The sequence below is a fragment of the Aspergillus candidus genome (genome assembly GCF_002847045.1).
Source record: "Aspergillus candidus strain CBS 102.13 unplaced genomic scaffold BDW47scaffold_36, whole genome shotgun sequence".
NCBI lineage: Eukaryota > Fungi > Ascomycota > Eurotiomycetes > Eurotiales > Aspergillaceae > Aspergillus > Aspergillus candidus.
This window is the reverse complement of record NW_020194041.1, coordinates 169,860-189,911: the sequence shown is the minus strand read 5'-3', so window position 1 is coordinate 189,911 and position 20,052 is coordinate 169,860. Positions and strand designations below refer to the sequence as shown.

Genomic DNA, 20,052 nt, shown 5'->3' with positions numbered 1-20,052 from the left:
GGTTGGTTCAAATAGATTGACTGAGATCCCTCGGCGTGATGAACCATGGTTTAACGCGCAGTTGCCCGCGCAACCGGCCGTGTTGATCTGGCTGACAGTATTGGTCTGGTTCATCCTGCTTCCCCCACTCTCCTCATCTATCTTTCGCCATCGCACTGCCCACATTCGGGGCGATTGGCTACTGGAGAATGACGATTCCTTTCAGCGATCCGTCATTCATCATGGACGGTGTAACATCCCCTCCCCGATCGCGCCTCGGGTCTAGATCTGCACCCGCTGGATGATGCCCTGTGTTTACGGTGTGGGCCTCCGTCTTGATCCTGCCTGATGAGCCCTATTATTCACCTTCCACGCTGGGTTTCTCTCTGGAAATAATCTGACAACCTTCCTGCTGCTTCTTTTTTACCACCTCTTCCCTGCGGTTTTCAAGGAACAGCGGTTGGTTCGAGTCGAGACTGTGATAAACCACCGCTAAGAAACGGCCTTGATGCCGTTCGACTGATCCTGGGCGCGCCTCCCACCTGTCGGTCCGAACTAAGATCGGCGATTTTTTCTAGATGCGTCGAGGTCGATTTCACACTGCTGCGGTGTTCTCGGCCTGTTTGAGTTCCCATGGATGATCAACTCCCTCGATCTCAGAGCGTGCGCAGGACAGTCGGGGCTTACCTGGCGTCGACACTCCTGCTGCTCGCCAGCCCCGCTCTCGCGGCCATCCCGTATACCCCTTCCCATCTTCTTTACTCGCCACAACAGGATGCGTCGTTCGCCTATCTGCTACGATCTGCCGGCACCGGAGAGACCACCACCACGCAGTTCCTCTCGTTGAACGTTTCCGAGGACGTCGACGCATCCCATCCACAGTACACGACTCTACTGCCCGAGACTCCTTTCCGTAGCCGCAACCGTTCGTCGGCTATTGTTCCTGTTATTGACCAGCATGGGATCGTCAAAGTCTACACGGGGGACTGTCACACAGACCTCCATCAATCTACGCTGTGGCAGTTCACCGCGGATGCCAATAGCTCGATCGGAAACGGGACATGGGAGGAGTATGCGCTGGAGGACGAGACAAACACCAACCTTCAAGGACCCAATTTCTTGTCAACGGGGTTCGCGTATGCCTTCTCCAACAGCTCCAATAGCTCGGTTTATTCCTTTGCGGGGATGTGCCCCCAACTTCTAGGCCCCGGTCCAACTTGGGTAACCGCTGCCAACTACTCCCGGTCCATGACGGTCCTGAGCCAGACGACCTCGGACCGCAACACAACTTATAAAGCCTCTACCACCGGCGACCGTGCACCGCCTATCGCAGAAGCCGGGTTTTCGGTCACGCCGCTGCAGGTATCCTACTCGTCGATGGCCTCTGGTAAATTATTACAGCAACAGGACTTTTTGTTGATAGGCGGCCACACGCAGCAAGCGTTTCTCAACATGTCGCAGCTCGCTATGTTCTCTCTTCCGCAAAGCAGCTGGAGCTTTGTCACCGTCGATTCTGTGCGGGACAAAGCTAAAACCGAGCTCGCCGTCCGTGAGACGCCGGCGGTCGAACCCAGGTCCGGTCATACAGCGGTCCTCTCCTCGGATGGAAGCAAGGTGATCCTGTTTGGGGGGTGGGTTGGTAACACGAGTGTCCCGGCCGAGCCTCAGCTGGCTATTCTGGATATTGGTGCGGAATACACAGGCTCTAGGGACTGGGCATGGCGCTTGCCGTCGCCGAAGGGCACTAGCTTGGGTCTGGCACCAGGCACGGGGGTGTACGGCCACGGGGCTGCGATGCTTCCCGGTGGCGTGATGGTGATTGCTGGCGGATATCACATTTCGAAGTTGTCCAAACGAATAGACAGCGAGCCGCAACGGAGCTCTCAAGTGTTCCTGTACAACGTTACCTCAGACAGTTGGATATCTTCTTATACTAATCCGGACACATTACACCACGACCGAAGCAACCCTAAGCCCACAAATACCATTCCAGCTGCGACAGCCGCTCCGACAGCCTCCGAGCCTTCTTCCCATTCTTCTTCGTCGCGCAAAGTCGGTCTCGGGGCGGGCCTCGGGATAGGAATCCCCGTCGCCGCAGGGCTGGTGATCTTTCTATGGCTCTCATACCGCAAGCGCCACGTGCGCCAAAGTCGAGACCAGGAGCTCCGCCAGCTTGCCCTGGGGGCGCAACGACCGCACTTCTGGGGACGGGACGAAACTGACATTGCCAGCAGCATCCGCAAGCCGCCCACGCAGGGGGGCGATGCACGCAACGCTTACCCTTGGACCCGCAACGACGGGTTCGGCGGGGCGTCGAACTGGAGAGACCACGGCGATATTGCAGCAGAAAGAACGGGCCTGCTCATGGATGTGCCGGGCCCATCGAGATTCCCTCGCCTCAATCCGAATATGCGAATGTACCGGCCCCCATTGTACGACATGGAGCACAGAAGGGGAGATGCAGTCCACGACATCCATCGAATCGACGAACGCGAAGAAGACGAAACGCACAGTTTACAGCGAATGACGACGTGCGAGTCTGGATACCCCCACACCGAGGCGAGCTTTGTGACGCCCCGCAGCACTCGCCGGGAATTCGAACCGGCCAGTCCGTCAGGAACCCGCGAGCAGGAGTTTATCTCCCACGCGGATGGGCGGTCATTATCGCCGGACAGAAGGAATCGCATTCTACCAGACTTATCCATAAGCCAGCCCAGTAGCGGGCGAGTGTCTCCCGAGAAGCCTGGGTCCGCGTCCGCGCACAGCAAGGCATTCTCCCAGGACAAACGATACTCGTCAGACTCCTACTCGACAGCCAACACCACACTCTCCCAGCGTCAAGCCGAAGGCGAGCATCTCCTCCGAGAAGACGACGCCGAGCCTACCTCCCCAGTCGGCATGTTCCTCAAACCACTATTCATCCCCAAACCGCGAGCCGCAGAATGGCTAGGAAACGTCCGACGCGTGCTATCCGCAACGCGCAAATGGCCTCCCACAAGCCCCGAGACAACAGAGCCAGAAACAGCAACAGCGGGCATGGCATCCGGCGTCGACCGCCGCAGCACAGTCCTAGGGTCCCCTCCAAAAAGATCCGCCGCTGACTCCCGACTTCCCCGCCGCTCCGTCAGCGCCTCGGCAGAACTTCTCCGCCGCAAACAAGGAGCCCGCGACTGGAGCGCTGGGAACAGTGTATCGCGCGACATGACAAACTTACACCCGTTGCCCTCAACACGCGACGACTTCGCCCTCGCCGGCCCGTCCCGAAGGGTCAATAAGAACCACACAGTGGACGAGGAAGACGACTGGGACGTTGAGGGCGCTGCAGAGGGCCGCCGCGTGCAGGTAACGTTTACGGTTCCGAAGGAGAAGCTACGGGTCGTCAATGCTACTGCGAGGGATATGGATGATGTTTCGGAGGTGTCTTCTATTGGGAGGAGTAATAGCGGGGGTAGACAGTAGATTTTATCCTTCTCTTTTCTCTTTTTGATTATGGTTCATCGTTTTTAGCGAGTTTTGTATCACCTTTTTTTGTGATGTGAGGGGGGAGGGGGGTGAAAGGCAATGAGGTAGATTGGGCCCGAACCCATTTGTGAACTTGGCTTGACTGACTTGCATACTTCTATTCTATGTATGTTTATGCTTTTTTTTACTTTTCTTCTTTCTTGTTTTACTTTCTTGTTTTGCTTCCGTTATTTTCTTGTGGGCGTATGATGGCGATGCTGTTTCTGACTAGTACTGTCTCAAGCGAGAAGTATGAATGAATGATGATCGTGATGATGAGATGAGATGAGATGAGATGAGATGAGATGAGATGATATGAGATGAGATGAGATGTGATGTGAGATGAGATGAGAGGAGATGAAATGAGACGAGATTATTATGATGACCAGTACAAGAAGGACGGTAGTCTATAATAAGATATGCGTATACTGTATATGTAGTATTAATTCAATGGTGAGTCTACTCCTGTTTAAATCATCTTTTATATGGCTTATCGTTCATGCTAGTGAATGTAGTCATGCTGTATGAGTATGAGCAGCTGGGGATGTAGTCAGACAGTCAGACAGCCAGTCAGTCAGACTAGTATCAACAACGACACCACAGTGTCCATAGCAAGCTTAGAAAAATGAGCACCACAATATCTAATACTGCCTAATGAGACACAATGCCTGTAAATCTATTAAATATGATGAAGTCGATCCATATCCGGAATACTAAATGAGTAGTCAAGTCTTCTTTGAGCATACTGTTCGTAGGGAGAGATTCAAGCTAGGAGAAAATAGAACCGGAAGTATCTCGTAAAACATCAAACAAATCAATTATATTTCTTTCTTTCTTTATTTTATTTAAGTAGACTTGCCAATCGTCGGGTGGGTGGGGACCGTCTTGGGCAGCGGCGGGAGCATGTTCTTCGCGCTCTCACGCGCATACTGCGCCATCAGGGCGTCCATGATGACCAACGCAGACATAGTCTCCACGATAGGGACAGCACGGGGCACGACGCAGGGGTCGTGGCGGCCCTTGGCCTCGAGGGTACCCTCTTCGAGGCCGTAAGAGGCAGTGGTCTGGGCCTGGCCGATGGTGGCAGGGGGTTTGAACGCGACGCGGAAGTAGATCGACGCGCCGTTGGAGATACCGCCCTGGATGCCGCCGGAGTTGTTCGTCTTGGTGGTGAGGCGCTGGCTGTCGCCGGCGGCGACGAAGGGGTCGTTGTGGGTGGATCCGGGGACTTCGCAGCCGCCGAAGCCGGAGCCGATCTCGAAGCCCTTTGTCGCGGGGATGCTGAGCATTGCGTGGGCGATCTTGGCTTCTAGCTTGTCGAAGCAGGGCTCGCCGAGGCCGACGGGCACGTTGCGGATGACGCAGGTTACGGTGCCGCCGATGCTGTCGTGGTTGTCGCGGTAGTGTTCGATGGCTTTGGTCATGCGCGCGGCGGCTTCTTCGTCGGGGCAGCGGGTGGGAACGAAGGCGTCGACGGTCTCGCGGTCGATGGTCTCGACGAGGTTGAGGAAGTCAGGGTTGGTTGACGGCGTGGGGTGCTCCGGTGTCGGGGGGAACAGGTGCTCGGATCCGACTGAGGAGACGAAGGACACGATTTCGACGCCGTGCGAGAGGCGCAGGTACTTTTCAGCGATGGCGCCGGCGGCGACTCGGCCTGTTGATGAGGTGAGATTAGTATTGGGTGGTGTGACTTCTTTTTTTTTCTTCTCCTTCGCTTGAGTGACTCATCGCTTACCGATGGTCTCACGGGCACTGCTGCGACCACCACCGCTGCTGGCCTTGACGCCGTATTTCTCCAGGTAGGTGAAGTCGGCGTGACTGGGTCGGGGGAAGAGGTCCATCGTGCTTCCACCGTAGTCCTTGGGCCGCTGGTCTTCGTTGCGGACCACCATGCCGATGGGAGTACCCAGGGTGATGCCGAACTCGGTGCCAGACTGGATCTCCACGCGGTCCTTTTCATTCCGGGGGGTCGTCAGGGCGCTCTGACCGGGACGTCGTCGAGTCATTTGGGGTTGGACGTCGTCCTCGGTGAGTTGCATGCCAGGGGGGCAGCCATCGACGATGCAGCCGACGGAGCGGCAGTGGGATTCACCATAGCTGGGGAGAGTGAGTGTCAATGGATGATTATCAGAGGAATGGAAAATTGGAAGAATAACCTACGTGGTGACCCGGAAGTGCTCTCCCCAGGTAGACATTCTGAAGGTGTATGGGTATAAGAATCGGTTGTGACGATGATGAGGAGGAAAGAATCGAAGAAATACTCTTTGGCGGGGTTTATCGGGCGGTGAAGACTTGACCGGAATGACCTTGCAATTTATAGTACGACTAGTATACTGTAGATCAATCCTGTCAACTCTCCGATTCTATTAAACGATCAATGAGAATCAGATTAAATAGACCGAAAGGCACTGTTCCACCGAAGCCTAAGAGAGAAAATATTCTTGAATGGCACACTGAATGCTCCGAATCCGACGATGACCGTCTGACTGAGACTATTCCATCTCCAGTCTAGTGTCCGAAGATCGGAGACGCGTTGAAGATCTGCCCGAGATATCTGGATAAACACTATCCACTTCACTCAAGGCACTCATTTTGATTAGATGTTCTCTGATCCCTCTCGTTATCATATCTAATAATGCCCATGCTGCCTCCCTGACCTCCTCTTCAATGCGTCTCCCTTCTCTCCCGCGCCAATGGTCGTCCGCTCTCGTCTTCTCCTGCCACCGGTCGAGATGCAATCGGGGCTTCGGAACGATTCGACATAATTCGTCACTTGCGCCCGATCAATTCGCCCAGTTAGCCAGTCGCGAGTCCTCCAAACATCAGATCTACCAGTCCCACTCCACCAATCCCTACGTGAACCTGTCGATCGAACACTTCCTGCTCGAACACGCCCCCCCGGATTCGAGCATTCTCTTCCTCTACGTCAATCGCCCATGCGTCGTGATCGGTCGCAATCAGAACCCATGGCTTGAGACCAATCTCCGTCAACTATACAATGATCGTGTCGCCGGTGACCAGGCGTCCACCCCGGACAGCGACGATGCGCTGTACGTGCGACGCAGGTCGGGCGGAGGCGCCGTCTTCCACGACGAAGGCAACCTAAATTACAGCGTGATCTGCCCGCGGACCTCGTTCACCCGAAACAAACATGCGGAAATGGTGGTGCGGGCATTACACCGGGTGGGAGCCACCAATACAAGTGTCAACGATCGCCACGATATTGTCCTCTCGTTGGCCAATGGCGATCAGCCGCGCAAGATATCCGGGTCCGCCTTCAAATTAACGCGGCATCGAGCGCTGCATCACGGCACGTGTCTGCTAGATTCTCCCAACATCAACGGCCTAGGGTCTTTCTTGCGATCACCGGCGCGCGACTACATCAAGGCCAAAGGGGTGGAAAGTGTCCGGTCGCCCGTGGCCAATGTCTCGTCGCAGTTTGAGGATGCCCTCATCCCTTTTTCCATGCAGATGGTGATGTCCAGTATCGTGGATGAATTTGCGCAATTGTACTCAACCGGGCCAGATGCCGTGCGCCGTGCCCAGCGGGCGCATGTGTATGAGCCGGAGCTCTACGCGGGTGAAGATTGGGTAGCCGGTGCAGTAGGGGAGACTCAGGCCGATACAGAGCCGGAGATCAGCAAAGGGTTGAATGAGTTACGGGTGAGTACACTTCTGAGCTTGAGAGGATTTATCTAATGTGGTACAGTCCTTGGAGTGGAAATACACACAGACGCCGCAGTTCACATTCTCCACACATCCCATCGAGGACGATCCCCGGGAGCGGCCCGCCCTACCGTCCTCTCTTCCCCCTTCGGTGAGTGTTTTCTATTGTCTTTTCCCACTCTATCATGAAATCAGGCTAACAAGTCAGACGAGGGTATTCCTCCGCTGTAAGCACGGTGCGATCATTGAAAGCCACATCTCAACATCGTCCGATCCATCCGTCGCTTCGGAACAGGCAGCGCGTGTCCACGAAGCCATCAATGGCCGCAAGCTTCATGAACTGCAATCACTGCAGTGGCAGGAAGCTCTGCATGACCGTCTGGGTCCAGTCTCGGTGGACACAGCTCGGAAACTTTCGAATTTTATCGGCAGCAAGCTAGGTTGCGAATGATCAATCGGCTTGACCATATTTGTACATATAGAATAAATGGATATTCGGCAAAGCGAATTGCATTACGGCATCTGACCTGACCTCGGAGTGTGAACTTAGAGATGTCCAGTAAGCCTGCCAACGAGCCACAGGCGGAATCACCACTGCCACTGCGGTATGAATATCAGTCCAGAGCTGATGATATGTACGGCTTGGCTCAGATCATACCTGCAATAAGAACTAGGTCGGTGGCTCCAGACTCAGCCTGATTCGTGGAAAAATCCATTCCACCAAACGGTGAATTGTATACCTACAAAGTTAATATACATACCACTAACGTTTAGTACAACTGCTGATCTTTGGCTTCCGGCTAAATTCAGACATCTCGACTTAGTAGCTCTTGAATCGCATCCATTATCCAACCAACGTTTTCAATTCCCACTCCCAAACACTTGGATATAGCCATCGGACAAAATGCCGATCCCCGGTACCCCTCAATCCAGCAAGAGCACAGCTCGCAAACACTTATAGAGACAGTCTCCAGTCGCAGGAACGTCTACTCTCCAATCCCAACATCCTCAATCGTACAACAAAAAAACATCATGTCCATCCACGCCAACGGCAAAACCCCGACCCACCCCTTCAGCCAATCCCCCTTCCGCACCCGCGCCGACCTCCAACAAGCCTGCGAAGCCCTCCTCGCCCCCCTCGTCGCCCGCTTCACTCCAGAATGCAGCCGCGTGAAGATCGGCTCCTCGACCACCCGCTTCGACGAAGGCGGCGCCCAGATCGAGGGCTTCGCCCGCCCGCTCTGGGGCCTGGGGTCGCTCCTCGCTGGCGGGTACGACTACCCCGATGCGGAGCGCTGGCGCGATGGTCTGATCGCCGGGACGGACCCCGAGAGTCCGGAGTTCTGGGGCGCGATTGAGGATATGGATCAGCGGATGGTGGAGATGGCTCCGTTGGGGTTCACGCTTGCGGTTGCGAACCGTGTCTTTTGGGATCCGTTGACGGAGAGGCAGAGGGGGAATGTGACCAGGTGGTTGAATAGTATTAATGATAAGGAGATGCCGAATACGAATTGGTATGTTATCGAATGCCTCGGGATGTAATGAGGCGTGCTGGCTGACATGACAGTTAGGCTTTGGTTCCGCGTGTTTGCCAATCTGGGACTTCGCAGCAATGGAGCGCCCTACTCTCATAGTAGGATCGAGCGGGATATGGATCATCTTGATTCTTTCTATGTGGGCGGGGGCTGGAGCAATGATGGGCCGAAGAGCCATCATCAAATGGACTATTACTCTGGGTCGTTTGCCATCCAGTTCCTGCAGTTGCTGTACGCCAAGCTGGCCGGGGACTTCGATCAGCCGCGCGCAGAACGATACCGTGATAGGGCGCAAGAGTTTGCCAAAGACTTTGTGTACTACTTTGATCCCGATGGTATGTTCCCGCTCCCCTTCCCAGACGGTCGGTAGTAATAAGGTCAACCTCCAGGGAAGGCCATCCCGTTCGGTCGCTCAATGACTTACCGCTTCGCCATGGTGGGATTCTGGGGCGCCCTGGCCTTCGCAGACGTCGAGCTACCAGCCCCGCTCACCTGGGGCGTGGTAAAGGGTCTCCTGCTGCGGCATTTCAGATGGTGGGCCACGCAAGACGACATGTTCAACACAGATGGCACGCTCAACCTCGGCTTCTCGTATGCGAACATGTACCTCACGGAGAACTACAACTCGCCCGGCTCGCCCTACTGGTGCTGTCTCTCCTTTGTACCTTTGGCACTGCCGGAGTCGCACCCGTTCTGGACAGCCCCTGAAGAGCCCTACCCCAGCGCTGCTCTCTCCCCCATAAAAGCCCTCGAGTACCCCAAGCACATCGTCGTCCACCGCGGCGGACACTCGTTTCTCCTGTCCTCCGGCCAGGCATGCCACTACCCGCTCAGAGCGACCCAAGCCAAGTACGGCAAATTCGCCTACAGCGCGAGCTTCGGGTACTCCGTCCCGACGGGGGGCTATCAGCTGGAGCAGCACGCTCCAGACAGCATGTTAGCGCTGTCCGACGACGACGGCGATATCTGGCAGACGCGGCGGGTGGCGCTAGACGCGCGCATCGAGTGGCATGACGACGTGCCCACGCTAGTCTCCGGATGGAAACCGTGGTCCGACGTCGAGGTCGAGAGCTACTTGATCCCGCCGAACGACGGGCACGACAACTGGCATATTCGCGCGCACCGCGTGCGCACCGCACGCAAGCTGATGACCTCCGAGGGTGCGTTCGCGATCTACGGCTGTCGCAGCGACAATGGCAGATTCTTAGGGCCGTTCGAGGAGAAATTGGGAGAGGGGACGCTGCAGGAGGGCCAGAGAGCGTTGACTGTGTCTTCTGTTGGTGCTGTGGGCATCGTAGAGCTTCAGGCGGCTGTTGAGCGCGCGGGGAGGGTCGTCCTCGCGGATCCGAATTCGAATATCATGTATGGACGTACTCTGCTGCCTTCGTTGGGCGCCGATCTGGCCCCGGGTGATCAGAGGTGGTTTGTGACTGCGGTTTTTGCGTATCCGGCGCAAGGGGAGGCGGATGGTTGGCGAGAGGGTTGGAGACAGCCCCCTTCGATGCCGCAGTGGCTTGAGAATTTGGTGAAAACTACTTGAAGCTAAGGGTCTATAACCACACTAGGTGACCGGAAATGTGAATGATCTGGGTACTGTTAATGTATGGCATGTAGCACTGATAGCCATTCATATCCAACGCCATGTTCTCGGCGTGGAGGGAGCAAAAATGCAGCAATTCACCAATTCATCTTAGCCTATACTTGTTGCTTGAAACCCCCTCTTCTTGGCTACATCCCTGTACAACCCACCATTCCCACTGTAAGACATCAACCCGAGTCTCTGGATTAACTCACGAACTGGTCACACATGTCCGACCCTGTCGAGGAATCCGTGGGCCCCAGGTCAAGGAAGGATGCGACGCAGCGGGGGCGCCGTCGTTTCCTATCGCTTGGATGGATCACCACCGGGCCATGGTGGCATCGCTCCAGGTACTCCCCGTCTGGTAGATAAGAGGAAAGTAATTAACCATCCTCCTAACCAGCTACCTCGGCGCCCTCCTCTTCAACATCGGCGCATTCATCCTCCCCGCCCTCTATGGCACCCTCGTCAAGCTCTGGGTAGCAGACATCGACTCCTCCCTCGTCGCCACAACCGACGTCTACACCTACATCGGCGTCGTAGCAGAAGTCCTCAACGAGGGCCTCCCCCGCGCCGTATGGGTAACAATCGCCAACCGCGAGGCCCGATCACTCGAGTCGCGCCTCGGCCTAGCACACACCCTCATCCTCTTCCAGTCCCTATTAGGCGCAATAATGAGCATCGTCTTCGCGGCCTCAGCAGCCCAATTCGCCGCAGCCTTCGTCCCGCATAACGTTCGCGACGCTAGCATCACCTATGTGCGCGTCCTCGCCTTCACGGCCCTCAGCTCAGCCGTCGAGGTCGCCGTCTCGAACGCTACCCGCGCCCTCGATAAGCCTGATATCCCGCTCTTGATCAGCTCCGTTAAGGTGCTTGTCAATATCGTCTTGGATCTGCTGGTCATCTCCCGCTTCCATGTTGGCTCCTGGACCCCGACTATCAATATGCAGGCTGGGATCCGGCTAGGCTGCGATATGGTCGCTGCGTTCGCGGGCCTCGCCTATTTCGTCTTGTCAACCAGTCTCCGCCGCCATCATTGGCACGGCACGTGGTCCTGGGGGGGTAAGACCCCCTCCTTTGAGGCCTTCCTGGTGCTTTTGAAGCCTGGCGTTCTGACCCTGGTTGAATCTGCTGTCCGCAATGCGCTTTACCTCTGGCTTGTCTCTGGCATCGTGGCCCTGTCGCCTGATTACGCTACGGCCTGGAGCGTCTTCACTACCATCCGGTGGGGTCTCGTCATGGTGCCTGTTCAAGCTCTGGAAGCTACTTCGCTAGCCTTCGTAGGCCACGCCTGGGGACAGTGGAAGGCCGAAAAGTCCACGACCGGAAGGGCTCGTACCTCCTGGGACGACATTTACAGTATGTCCCCTACCACTCTCTTTACTATCTCCATCAAAAAAAAAAATTATCACAAAGGAATAAACTAAACTAAACCCCACAGCAATAACCCGCCCAGCCCTCCTCTCCGCCCTCATAGCCACCTTAATTGAAACCCCGCTCTGCATCATCCTCTCCTTCACCGGCTGCAAATCCTTCGCCTTCTTCCTCAGCCACTCCGCAACAGTTGCAGAGATCACAGCTCACATGTGGCGCACCATCGACTGGTGCTACATCCTGTACGCGATCTCCACTCAGCTGGTGACGGTGCTGTTGGCAACGCGCCCGTCGTGGTATCTGGGCCAGTCGCTCGTCTCGAATCTCTGCTATGTGTTGCCTTGGGCGATTGTGTGCCAGGTAGTGGAGTTGAATCCCGGGAATGCGTGGACGTATCATGGGTTGGTGTTTGGGGGAAGTTTGGTTTTCTCGTTTGGCGAGATACTGGTGGTGGATGGGGCCTGGGTTTGGTTGTTGAGAAGGGGGAGATTGGGTTGGGGTGTGGTTTGAGTTGGGGGTAAATGAGTATGCTGATAGATTGGATTTGTGGTTGATCAGGGCGTTGTGATGTCTTGATCTAACTGGGATAGATATCAAACTAGGTTGACAGCACTGTTGATTTAGCTACAATACTATTTCTATCTATGCAATATTGAATACTCGAGACGCCACACAGTCTTGCTCTATATATCTCAATCTACTCAAGATATCTTTATCTTTATCCCGGTCACTTATTCTATCAACCTTCTCATACCAACCAAGCATGCTGTCAATGCAGAACCGGATGTTAGGGCTAGGCCTGCACCACGACGTACTACATAAAATCAATCCAACAATTTATCCGCATCCCAATCACGCCAGCTTTCCCTATTATAGGCGAGACTGTCTCCATAACCGACTCTTTAACTGGATAAACTAACTAAGTTTCCCCATCCCTTTCCCCATCCCTGCAGATCGACTCGTGTCCACACCATTTCCCCGCAATCCCCAACCGGGGGCGTCCACTCACATCGCCGTCGCGGGCTGGTCCGACAAGCCCTCTTCCACTCACCAGCGCCTGCGGTTGCACTCCGGTTAATTTCTGGCGAGCTTACCAGGTAGCTCTGGCATGGCATGGACGCTTTCTCGCAGACGCTGGGTGCCCAGACGGCAATTGCTTTTCGTTTAGGTTCCCGTCACGCAGAGGCCCTGTCCTTTTGCTCTGCGCCTCGCCGACTGGGATTCGTGGAAATATTTCTGCGTCTATTTCTCCGTCTATGCTGTGATTGCCTGACGGCTATTGAAAGAGCAAGTGGTCATGCTCTACTAACGGCGAGATGTGACCCTTTCATATAAGATCACCCCCAGGTCTGGAAATTTCCGATGGAGATAGGGATTCATTAGGCCTTCTTCCTCTGAACGACATCAGCAGCTGGACTGCTTCTGACTGACATCTACCTGGACTAATATACATCCTGCCTGCTTGAACGTCTATCTTTTTTTTTTTTTTTTTTAAGCTGGAGCTCGGGGCCACATACTACCAACATGTCGGTGCTCCTACGGAAGCTCGTCCACAATGAGGCGATGCGATCGGATCCCCCAGAGATCTACGGATGGCGAGTATACATGCTGGCTTGCTCGGTCAGTCGCACTCGTTCCTGCGGTACAAACGCAATCTCACAGCTCGTAGGCGTGTTTCGGGGGGATGCTTTTCGGCATGGAGACTGGTATCATCGGCGGTGTTCTCACCATGGACCCGTTCAAAGCGTACGCGTTAACCCTCTCATAATCATCATTCGCTATTCTAACGAGATCAGTAAATATGGTCTGAACGGACTCGACTCCGTAGGCGAGGCCAATCTGAGTGCAAATATTGTCTCCACCCTCCAAGCCGGGTGCTTCTTCGGCGCCCTCGTCGCCTCGGTCATCGCAGACAAATATGGTCGCAAGATTGGCTTGATTACTGCGTCGATCTTCGCCATCGTTGGGGTCATCATGCAGGTCGCCGCCAGTGGGCATTTAGAAGCCATGTATATCGGGCGGTAGGCACAGATTCTCCCTACTCTACAATATGTGGAGATAGACTCTAACACAGTCGTGAGACTTGCTTAGACTCGTCACTGGCTTCGGAGTCGGCATCGCTTCCATGGTCAACCCGCTCTACGTATCAGAGAATTCCCCTCGCGCCATCCGCGGCGGCCTCACAGGCCTCTACCAGCTCTTTATCACGCTGGGCATCATGCTCGCGTTCTGGATCAACTACGGCTCGTCCCAAAATATCCACAACGCGGCGCAATACCTGGTACCCCTGGCAATGCAGGGCCTCCCAGCGGTGCTCCTGCTGATCGGCATGCTGCTCTGCAACGAGTCGCCGCGGTGGCTAGCCAAGCAGGACCGCTGGGAAGAAGCCCGCTCCACGCTCTCGCGCGTGCGCAACCTACCCCCAACCCACCCATACGTCGATGCCGAATTCCAGGACATCGCGAACCAGCTGGAATCCGAGCGCCAGCTCATCGGCGGCTCCAGCTTCTGGGACCTGATGAAGGAGATGTTCCTCATCACCGGGAACCGCAACCGTGTTTTGCTCAGCATCTTCCTCATGGTCTGCCAACAGATGACAGGTGCCACATCCTCCCTCTCACACCACTCCATCAACCCCTACTAACCTCGCACACAAAGGAACAAACGCAATCAACTACTACGCCCCCCTCATCTTCAAGAACCTCGGCGTCACAGGCCAAGCCACAGGCCTTTTCGCCACAGGCGTCTACGGTATCGTCAAGGTAGTCGCCTGCGCCGTCTTCCTCGTCTTCGTCGCCGACTCCCTCGGCCGCCGTCGCTCTCTGCTCTGGACCTCCGCCGCGCAGGGCCTCTCCATGCTCTACATCGGCCTGTACATCCGCATCGCCCCGCCCGTCGAAGGCGAGCCTGTCATTCCCGCCGGCTACGTCGCCCTCGTCTGCATCTTCCTGTTTGCGGCGAGCTTCCAGTTCGGCTGGGGGCCGGTCTGCTGGATCTATGTCTCGGAGATTCCGACGGCACGGCTGAGGGGTCTGAATGTTTCGTTTGCGGCTGCTACGCAGTGGTTGTTTAATTTTGTGGTTGCGAGGAGTGTCCCCGTTATGATTTCGACTGTTGGGGCCAGTGGTTATGGGTGAGTTGCTTCTATCTTGTCCTGCTGGATCTATTCACTCTGGTGTTCTTGATTGCGAGGGTCATTGCTGATTATTATTTGCACAGGACATATATCATCTTCTCTTGCTTCTGTCTGTCCATGGGCGTCTTCGTCTTCTTTTTCGTCCCGGAGACCAAAGGTATGCTTTCTTTTCCTATAAAGTCCACGCATATATCATCATCTACACCATTCCTATCGACCTATGGCATCACAACACCCCCCAACAAACACATCGCACAAAACAAAACAAAGCTAATGAATGAACAGGTCTCTCCCTCGAAAAAATGGACGAACTCTTCGGCGTCACCGCCCCAGATGCCAAAACAAGCGATGTCGAACGAACAGCCTCGCAGAGCGGCGAGCAACGGGCCCATTCCCGAGGCAGAGATAGCAAAGAGGGCGCCGACGAGGTCCACATTGAGCGGGTGTAGTTTGTCTCTCTCCCTTTCTCTTTTTTGGATGTTCCGTCTGGTTTGATCTGGTCTTCGGGGTCTTGTTATGGAGATACCTTGTTATCTGCGAGTTCGTTTCTTGTTCCTGTTTGATAAGTCATCGGAGTTTGTGGGATAGTTGCAATTTCTGTCTCTGTTCATCACTTGCTATATGGCTTATTAGTATTGGCGCTTCTTTGACTGGTGTAGTTTGTAGGAGGACTAGCTTGAGTCCACAAACTTTTCTTGTTTGTTCCATGCTATCTTGAGCATACCTTGGAATCCTCTAGTGTCGAATAAGCTATAAAGCAGTAGCTAGCACTATAGGTTACGCAGTATCTGATTCAATCAATATGACTAACATCACTTCGTGAATCGTATATTCCGCTATCAAGGCACACATCATAAGTACAGGAGTATCTCTGCAATCAAAGTAACAAAAGTAATAAAGCTAAAAAATGATATCAGAATGAAAATGCAAGTTTAACCATCCCGCTGATCTCCCCATGCATATAAACAAGAACAAATCAAAAATATAAGCGGGTTTGGGGAAGTACCCCTGTTGTGTATGTAGCTGAATAGCCGGACGCCTGTTGTGCAGTGCAGTGCAGAAAAGGACAGAAGGCCACGGTGGGCTATAATGCCAAACACCAAAAAAAAAAAAGAAAAGAAAAAAGAAAACCAAAAAGGATGAAAACTGAGTTACAAAGTTGATAGGAAATAAAACTGAAAGGATTGTGATACGTCGTCATCTGCGAAGCCGTCCTTTCGTCTGACTTCGCGTCACCCGGCCCATAGAAGGCTTATCATCGAGACTGAGCCCCCCAATCCCAGGACCCAGGTCGCTGCGCCTGGGGGAGAAAAACGGAGTATCCAACCCGGCGGTGCTCCCGCCATAGCGAATATTGCGGATCGTACTGTCGGTGGCTGTCGTTGCCGTCGTTTCCGTGTCCGAGTCGTGCTCCAACGGGTCGTACGCGTCCGAGTCATCGCCTTTCAAGCTGCTCAGGCTGAAACCATGGCCTTTATCGAAGGGTCCGTCGTAGGACGGACGTCCAATCTGGTACCTTGGCTCGGGCGGCTGTGTTTGGAAGCTCGACCCGGCTGCGGTGGAGGAGAAGGACAGGGGCGGTGCTGCTGAGGTCTGGGATGTAAATGATCCGAATTCTGGGCGGCCTGCTATCTGTTTTGGTCGAGGGGTCCCGGGTGAATCGTCAAAGGATTCATGCCGGTTGGGCTGCGATGCTTTCGACCGATTTTCTTGGGTTGTGGAGCTATGGGTCTGCGCGGCTTGATAAAGAGCAAGCAGTCCCAATGCCTCCTGGACGGCCATGAATATTAAAAGCAGCTTTCCATATCTATCGAAGTACTGCCTTTCCAGAGAGACATGCGGCAGGTTTCCACCCAAGTGGACGGCAGCTGAAAGTTCGGCAAGATAGACGAGAATCTCCATGCCGTTCCACTGCACGATCGGTTGCTTCAATACTTCCAGTAACCCGAAGCCTGCGATCAGGCTCGCGCTTCCCAAAGAAGCCACCTCGATGTAGTTTCCAGTAACCGAAAGATGCTCATATTGCGACAGAACCCAAGCAAAGAGAGACGCCAGTAAGAGTCCTATGCGGAGGTATTGGAACACGAATGCCCCCTGGAAGTCAGGATACAGGCGTTGTTTCGCGTTCGATGTCCGCTGCTGCTGCTTCTGTTGTCGTTTCCAATTGCTGTCTTCTTCGTCCTCCGGTGACTTGATGGTAAAGGTTCGATCAAACAAGCTCTCGAGGCCGGTCGAGGAAGCGTGGTCGCTCATGGGGAAGAACTTCGGGGGCGCAAACACATTTTCCGAGCGATCGGCGCCCCGCTGCCACGGCCTAGACGCCTGCGTCGCCGGTGTGCGATGGAAGGGGTTCGGCTCGACGACCTCTTCAAGAGGCTTCTTGTGCTTTGACCTGTTACGCAAAGTCCATGCCGGAGGCTCTGGTGCGGCAGGGATTGACCCGTAGAAAGGCATGGGTCCGTCGAGTACGGATGGTTGGTCCCGCTGGTGAACGCTCACCGTCGGCCGGATGTTATGCTGTACCGAAGGAGTCCAGTCCATATCATCTTCGGGCGGGGGAGTTGGGATGGATATATCTGTTGCAAGACTTGGCAGGGGTGTTTGTCTGGGGGTAGCCAGCTTTTCGATTGGAAAACGCGGCGCAGTCTGAAATCCTTCACTTGGAGTTCCAAAGACTTGCTTGTTCGCAGTATTTGGCACAGGAGTCGTCTCTGCGTCTCGTTTTGGGGTCGGGGCAGAATCGAGTTCGGACCAAGTCACTAATGGGCGAGTATCGTATTGCACAACGCGCCGAGAGATTGCGACGGACTGACTATTGTAAGCAAACATCCAAGAGCTGTAGAACGGGTCCATTAAGCATGAAACATACCAACACAGTAAATAAGATCATAAACAAATGCAGCGCCGGTGGCAAAGCAGGCTCTAAGCCACTCGAAGCGGGGTCTTTGAGCATCGCCCAGAAGGCGCAGCGCACCACCATAACAATGAGTTGGACCTTGTAATACTCTCCCAGTCCCACGAATCGACCACCTCGGCCTTCCACTTTTAGTCGTAGTTTCGGGTTATACCAAAGGGTGAGGATGCCGGCCACGAGCGACAGGCGCGCATAAGGTGCTAAATCAATCGCGCGGGAGCTCGGTGCAAATGGGTTTTGCGCGATCCGCTGGATCCAAGCTGATACAGTCGGTGAACTTGAGAGAGCTTTTGAATAGTGTAGTTCTTCAGTAGCCAGGGCACTCCATGCATCCCAACATAGTTGCCCGGCAATGCTAGTCCAGTAGCCCACAGCGCCCGCGAAAACCAAAAGACTTCTCCAATTCCAAGTCCGTGACTGTCGAGCTGCCCTTCCTGCTTTGCTCCGGTCTATCACCCGCCGAAGGTGGTCTGACTTGGCCTCATAGCCGCTCTGGCGGATGCGCTCTCTTACTCGTGGTTCGCAGTTGGCGCATACTTGCGGATACCGTTCCTCTAGATTCTTCCGGAAGCTGGGGTATCCGCGCTCGTACGCGCAATAGTCGGGATCGTCCGACGGTGGAAGATACGAAGCTAACGCGTTTGTGAACAGGTGTTGATTGCGAAGACACTGCCCGCAAAAGACGCCAGAGCCAGAGAAATCGGATGACTCGAAAGTCGAGCCGGGCGCACCGAAACCGTCGACTTGGGCGTTCGTTTCTGCAGCGGGCGGATCTGTAATTTCGCCGTTCTAGATGGTCATAAACAGTGGTTAGTCTACAAAATGGAAAAATATTGGGAGGTTTTGGGACATACTTCATCGAGATAGTTGACTGCTTCGCAATGCTGACAGTGCCATTTGCGAACCGGTCCTGTAGTCGTCTGCGCGGACCTACGACCGCAATAGAAGCAGTTTAATCGCTTGGAAAAAAGAGTAGCCATGTCATATCAGGGATGACATTGGAAGTGTGGTAAGAGAAGATGTAGAATGAAATCGTGGGGACGCGGGGAAAGGATGGTGAGATTCAAGGATTTGTTGATTGTTTGTCGAGGAAAAAGCGAAGGAGTTAAGACAAAAGACGAGACTAATCCCCGAACCGCACAGGCCACGTGCTTTGTCCTTTCCAGTATCAGTTCATTCAATCAGTTCATTGTCGCGTCACCCTTGGGGTTCTTTCTTTCTCCTTTTTCGAGACAAACTGTCTTTCTTATTTTATTTTCTGACTGCTTTATACTTGCAAAATGAGGGTTAGCGGTGGCAACCACGCCTATTGAAAGCACCAGTCAGGAACACCCCTTGTCAACCACCACCGACTATGAACCTGCGGCGACAATCAGACAAAGCAATTTCTTCTAGTCAGAGACACGTCCGGCATAATGACAGTCTGGCTGTTGTCTAGCTTCAGCATCCTATGCTGGGGCCTTATTCTTGGGGGTGTAGCTGCTATAGTAGTCGTCCTTGTGCGTGCATTGCAACCAGTCAACAACAGATACATGTGGATTCCTGATCATGGATAACACTAATGCTATACGCAGCTTCTCTTCCGTGCCCTCATAATCTCTCACAAAACCACGGTACCGAAATGGCGTCTCAAGGACTCTCCCACTCACCTTCTAGTCGTCCTAGGCAGTGGAGGTCATACAGCCGAGATGTTCTCCATGCTACGACGCATGGAACTTGATCCTTCCAAGTATACATATCGAACATATGTCGTGAGCTCAGGGGACAACTTCAGTGCCGCGAAAGCAGTGGAGTTCGAAACAGACTACTTGGGCCAGAGATACAATACAACAACCAAAGACGACGCTCATGGATCGTACGCCATCGTTACCGTGCCTCGCGCTCGTCGTGTACATCAATCGTACCTGACTGCGCCCTTCTCTACACTTCAATCTTTCTGGGCATGTCTGCTTGTTTTACGAGGTCTTCACCCCGACCAGAAATCACGCCCGTCATATATCACCTCGCCATATCCTGACATCGTTCTGACCAATGGTCCTGCCACAGCTGTGTGCGTCATATTAGCTGCCAGGCTTCTCCGTCTTTATAACTACCTGGCCGCTATCTGTGGGTCCCGGCGAAAGCCAACTAGCTCAAGCTCGACACGGAGTGACTTACAACTACGCACAATATTCGTAGAATCATGGGCAAGAGTTACCACGCTGAGTCTCTCGGGGAAAATTCTATTACCCTTTGCCGATCGGTTTCTCGTTCAATGGCCTGGTTTGGGAGGGAAGCAACTGTGGAAGGGTATGAGGAAGACAGAATATGTTGGTACGCTCGTGGACTGAGCAAAGCACAAATCGGGCAGAAATCAACAAGTGTATGT

The 20,052-nt window shown here is 54.2% G+C and overlaps 7 protein-coding genes across 7 annotated transcripts; 5 read left to right on the top strand and 2 right to left on the bottom strand.

Annotated features, from left to right (window-relative positions):
* Window positions 1-110: 110 nt before the first annotated feature.
* On the top strand, window positions 111-3,579 carry BDW47DRAFT_51621 (uncharacterized protein). The gene has a single exon (XM_024819209.1). It carries the CDS (start codon window positions 613-615, stop codon window positions 3,436-3,438), a length of 2,826 nt encoding a protein of 941 aa, XP_024670378.1. The 5' UTR covers window positions 111-612; the 3' UTR covers window positions 3,439-3,579.
* Window positions 3,580-4,213: 634 nt separating this feature from the next.
* BDW47DRAFT_108884 (bifunctional chorismate synthase/riboflavin reductase [NAD(P)H] ARO2) lies at window positions 4,214-5,873 on the bottom strand. The gene is made up of 3 exons (XM_024813332.1): window positions 5,641-5,873; window positions 5,216-5,577; window positions 4,214-5,134 (listed from the first exon to the last, which is right to left on the bottom strand). Exons 1-3 carry the CDS (start codon window positions 5,673-5,675, stop codon window positions 4,326-4,328), a joined length of 1,206 nt encoding a protein of 401 aa, XP_024670377.1. The 5' UTR covers window positions 5,676-5,873; the 3' UTR covers window positions 4,214-4,325.
* Window positions 5,874-5,960: 87 nt separating this feature from the next.
* On the top strand, window positions 5,961-7,705 carry BDW47DRAFT_108883 (putative lipoate--protein ligase). Its single transcript, XM_024813331.1, has 3 exons — window positions 5,961-7,143; window positions 7,190-7,297; window positions 7,355-7,705. The coding sequence occupies exons 1-3, from the start codon at window positions 6,148-6,150 to the stop codon at window positions 7,595-7,597; spliced, it is 1,347 nt and encodes a 448-aa protein (XP_024670376.1). The 5' UTR covers window positions 5,961-6,147; the 3' UTR covers window positions 7,598-7,705.
* A 473-nt stretch (window positions 7,706-8,178) lies between these two features.
* On the top strand, window positions 8,179-12,258 carry BDW47DRAFT_132822 (glycoside hydrolase family 154 protein; the record flags this gene model as incomplete). The annotated part of the gene is made up of 7 exons (XM_024817666.1): window positions 8,179-8,660; window positions 8,718-9,016; window positions 9,071-10,206; window positions 10,507-10,610; window positions 10,664-11,619; window positions 11,702-12,035; window positions 12,237-12,258. The coding sequence occupies 7 exons, from the start codon at window positions 8,179-8,181 to the stop codon at window positions 12,256-12,258; spliced, it is 3,333 nt and encodes a 1,110-aa protein (XP_024670375.1).
* A 900-nt stretch (window positions 12,259-13,158) lies between these two features.
* BDW47DRAFT_127328 (sugar porter family MFS transporter) lies at window positions 13,159-15,219 on the top strand (the record flags this gene model as incomplete). The annotated part of the gene is made up of 7 exons (XM_024816697.1): window positions 13,159-13,254; window positions 13,304-13,380; window positions 13,431-13,655; window positions 13,726-14,234; window positions 14,293-14,767; window positions 14,854-14,927; window positions 15,056-15,219. The coding sequence occupies 7 exons, from the start codon at window positions 13,159-13,161 to the stop codon at window positions 15,217-15,219; spliced, it is 1,620 nt and encodes a 539-aa protein (XP_024670374.1).
* A 748-nt stretch (window positions 15,220-15,967) lies between these two features.
* On the bottom strand, window positions 15,968-18,832 carry BDW47DRAFT_132819 (uncharacterized protein; the record flags this gene model as incomplete). Its single annotated transcript, XM_024817665.1, has 3 exons — window positions 18,539-18,832; window positions 17,640-18,473; window positions 15,968-17,578 (listed from the first exon to the last, which is right to left on the bottom strand). Exons 1-3 carry the CDS (start codon window positions 18,662-18,664, stop codon window positions 15,968-15,970), a joined length of 2,571 nt encoding a protein of 856 aa, XP_024670373.1. The 5' UTR covers window positions 18,665-18,832.
* Window positions 18,833-18,892: 60 nt separating this feature from the next.
* Window positions 18,893-20,027, top strand: BDW47DRAFT_51598 (glycosyltransferase family protein). Its single transcript, XM_024819208.1, has 2 exons — window positions 18,893-19,183; window positions 19,259-20,027. The coding sequence occupies exons 1-2, from the start codon at window positions 19,100-19,102 to the stop codon at window positions 20,012-20,014; spliced, it is 840 nt and encodes a 279-aa protein (XP_024670372.1). The 5' UTR covers window positions 18,893-19,099; the 3' UTR covers window positions 20,015-20,027.
* Window positions 20,028-20,052: the final 25 nt, after the last annotated feature.

Coding starts and splice junctions, on each gene's coding strand:
- BDW47DRAFT_51621 (XM_024819209.1), top strand. CDS start 613: ATGGATGATCAACTCCCTCGATCTCAGAGCGTGCGCAGGACAGTCGGG.
- BDW47DRAFT_108884 (XM_024813332.1), bottom strand. CDS start 5,675: ATGTCTACCTGGGGAGAGCACTTCCGGGTCACCAC. Junction 5,578..5,640: donor GAGCACTTCCGGGTCACCAC/GTAGGTTATTCT, acceptor CACTCTCCCCAG/CTATGGTGAATCCCACTGCC. Junction 5,135..5,215: donor CAGTGCCCGTGAGACCATCG/GTAAGCGATGAG, acceptor CCTCATCAACAG/GCCGAGTCGCCGCCGGCGCC.
- BDW47DRAFT_108883 (XM_024813331.1), top strand. CDS start 6,148: ATGCGTCTCCCTTCTCTCCCGCGCCAATGGTCGTCCGCTCTCGTCTTC. Junction 7,144..7,189: donor AAGGGTTGAATGAGTTACGG/GTGAGTACACTT, acceptor AATGTGGTACAG/TCCTTGGAGTGGAAATACAC. Junction 7,298..7,354: donor CGTCCTCTCTTCCCCCTTCG/GTGAGTGTTTTC, acceptor CTAACAAGTCAG/ACGAGGGTATTCCTCCGCTG.
- BDW47DRAFT_51598 (XM_024819208.1), top strand. CDS start 19,100: ATGACAGTCTGGCTGTTGTCTAGCTTCAGCATCCTATGCTGGGGCCTT. Junction 19,184..19,258: donor CTGCTATAGTAGTCGTCCTT/GTGCGTGCATTG, acceptor TGCTATACGCAG/CTTCTCTTCCGTGCCCTCAT.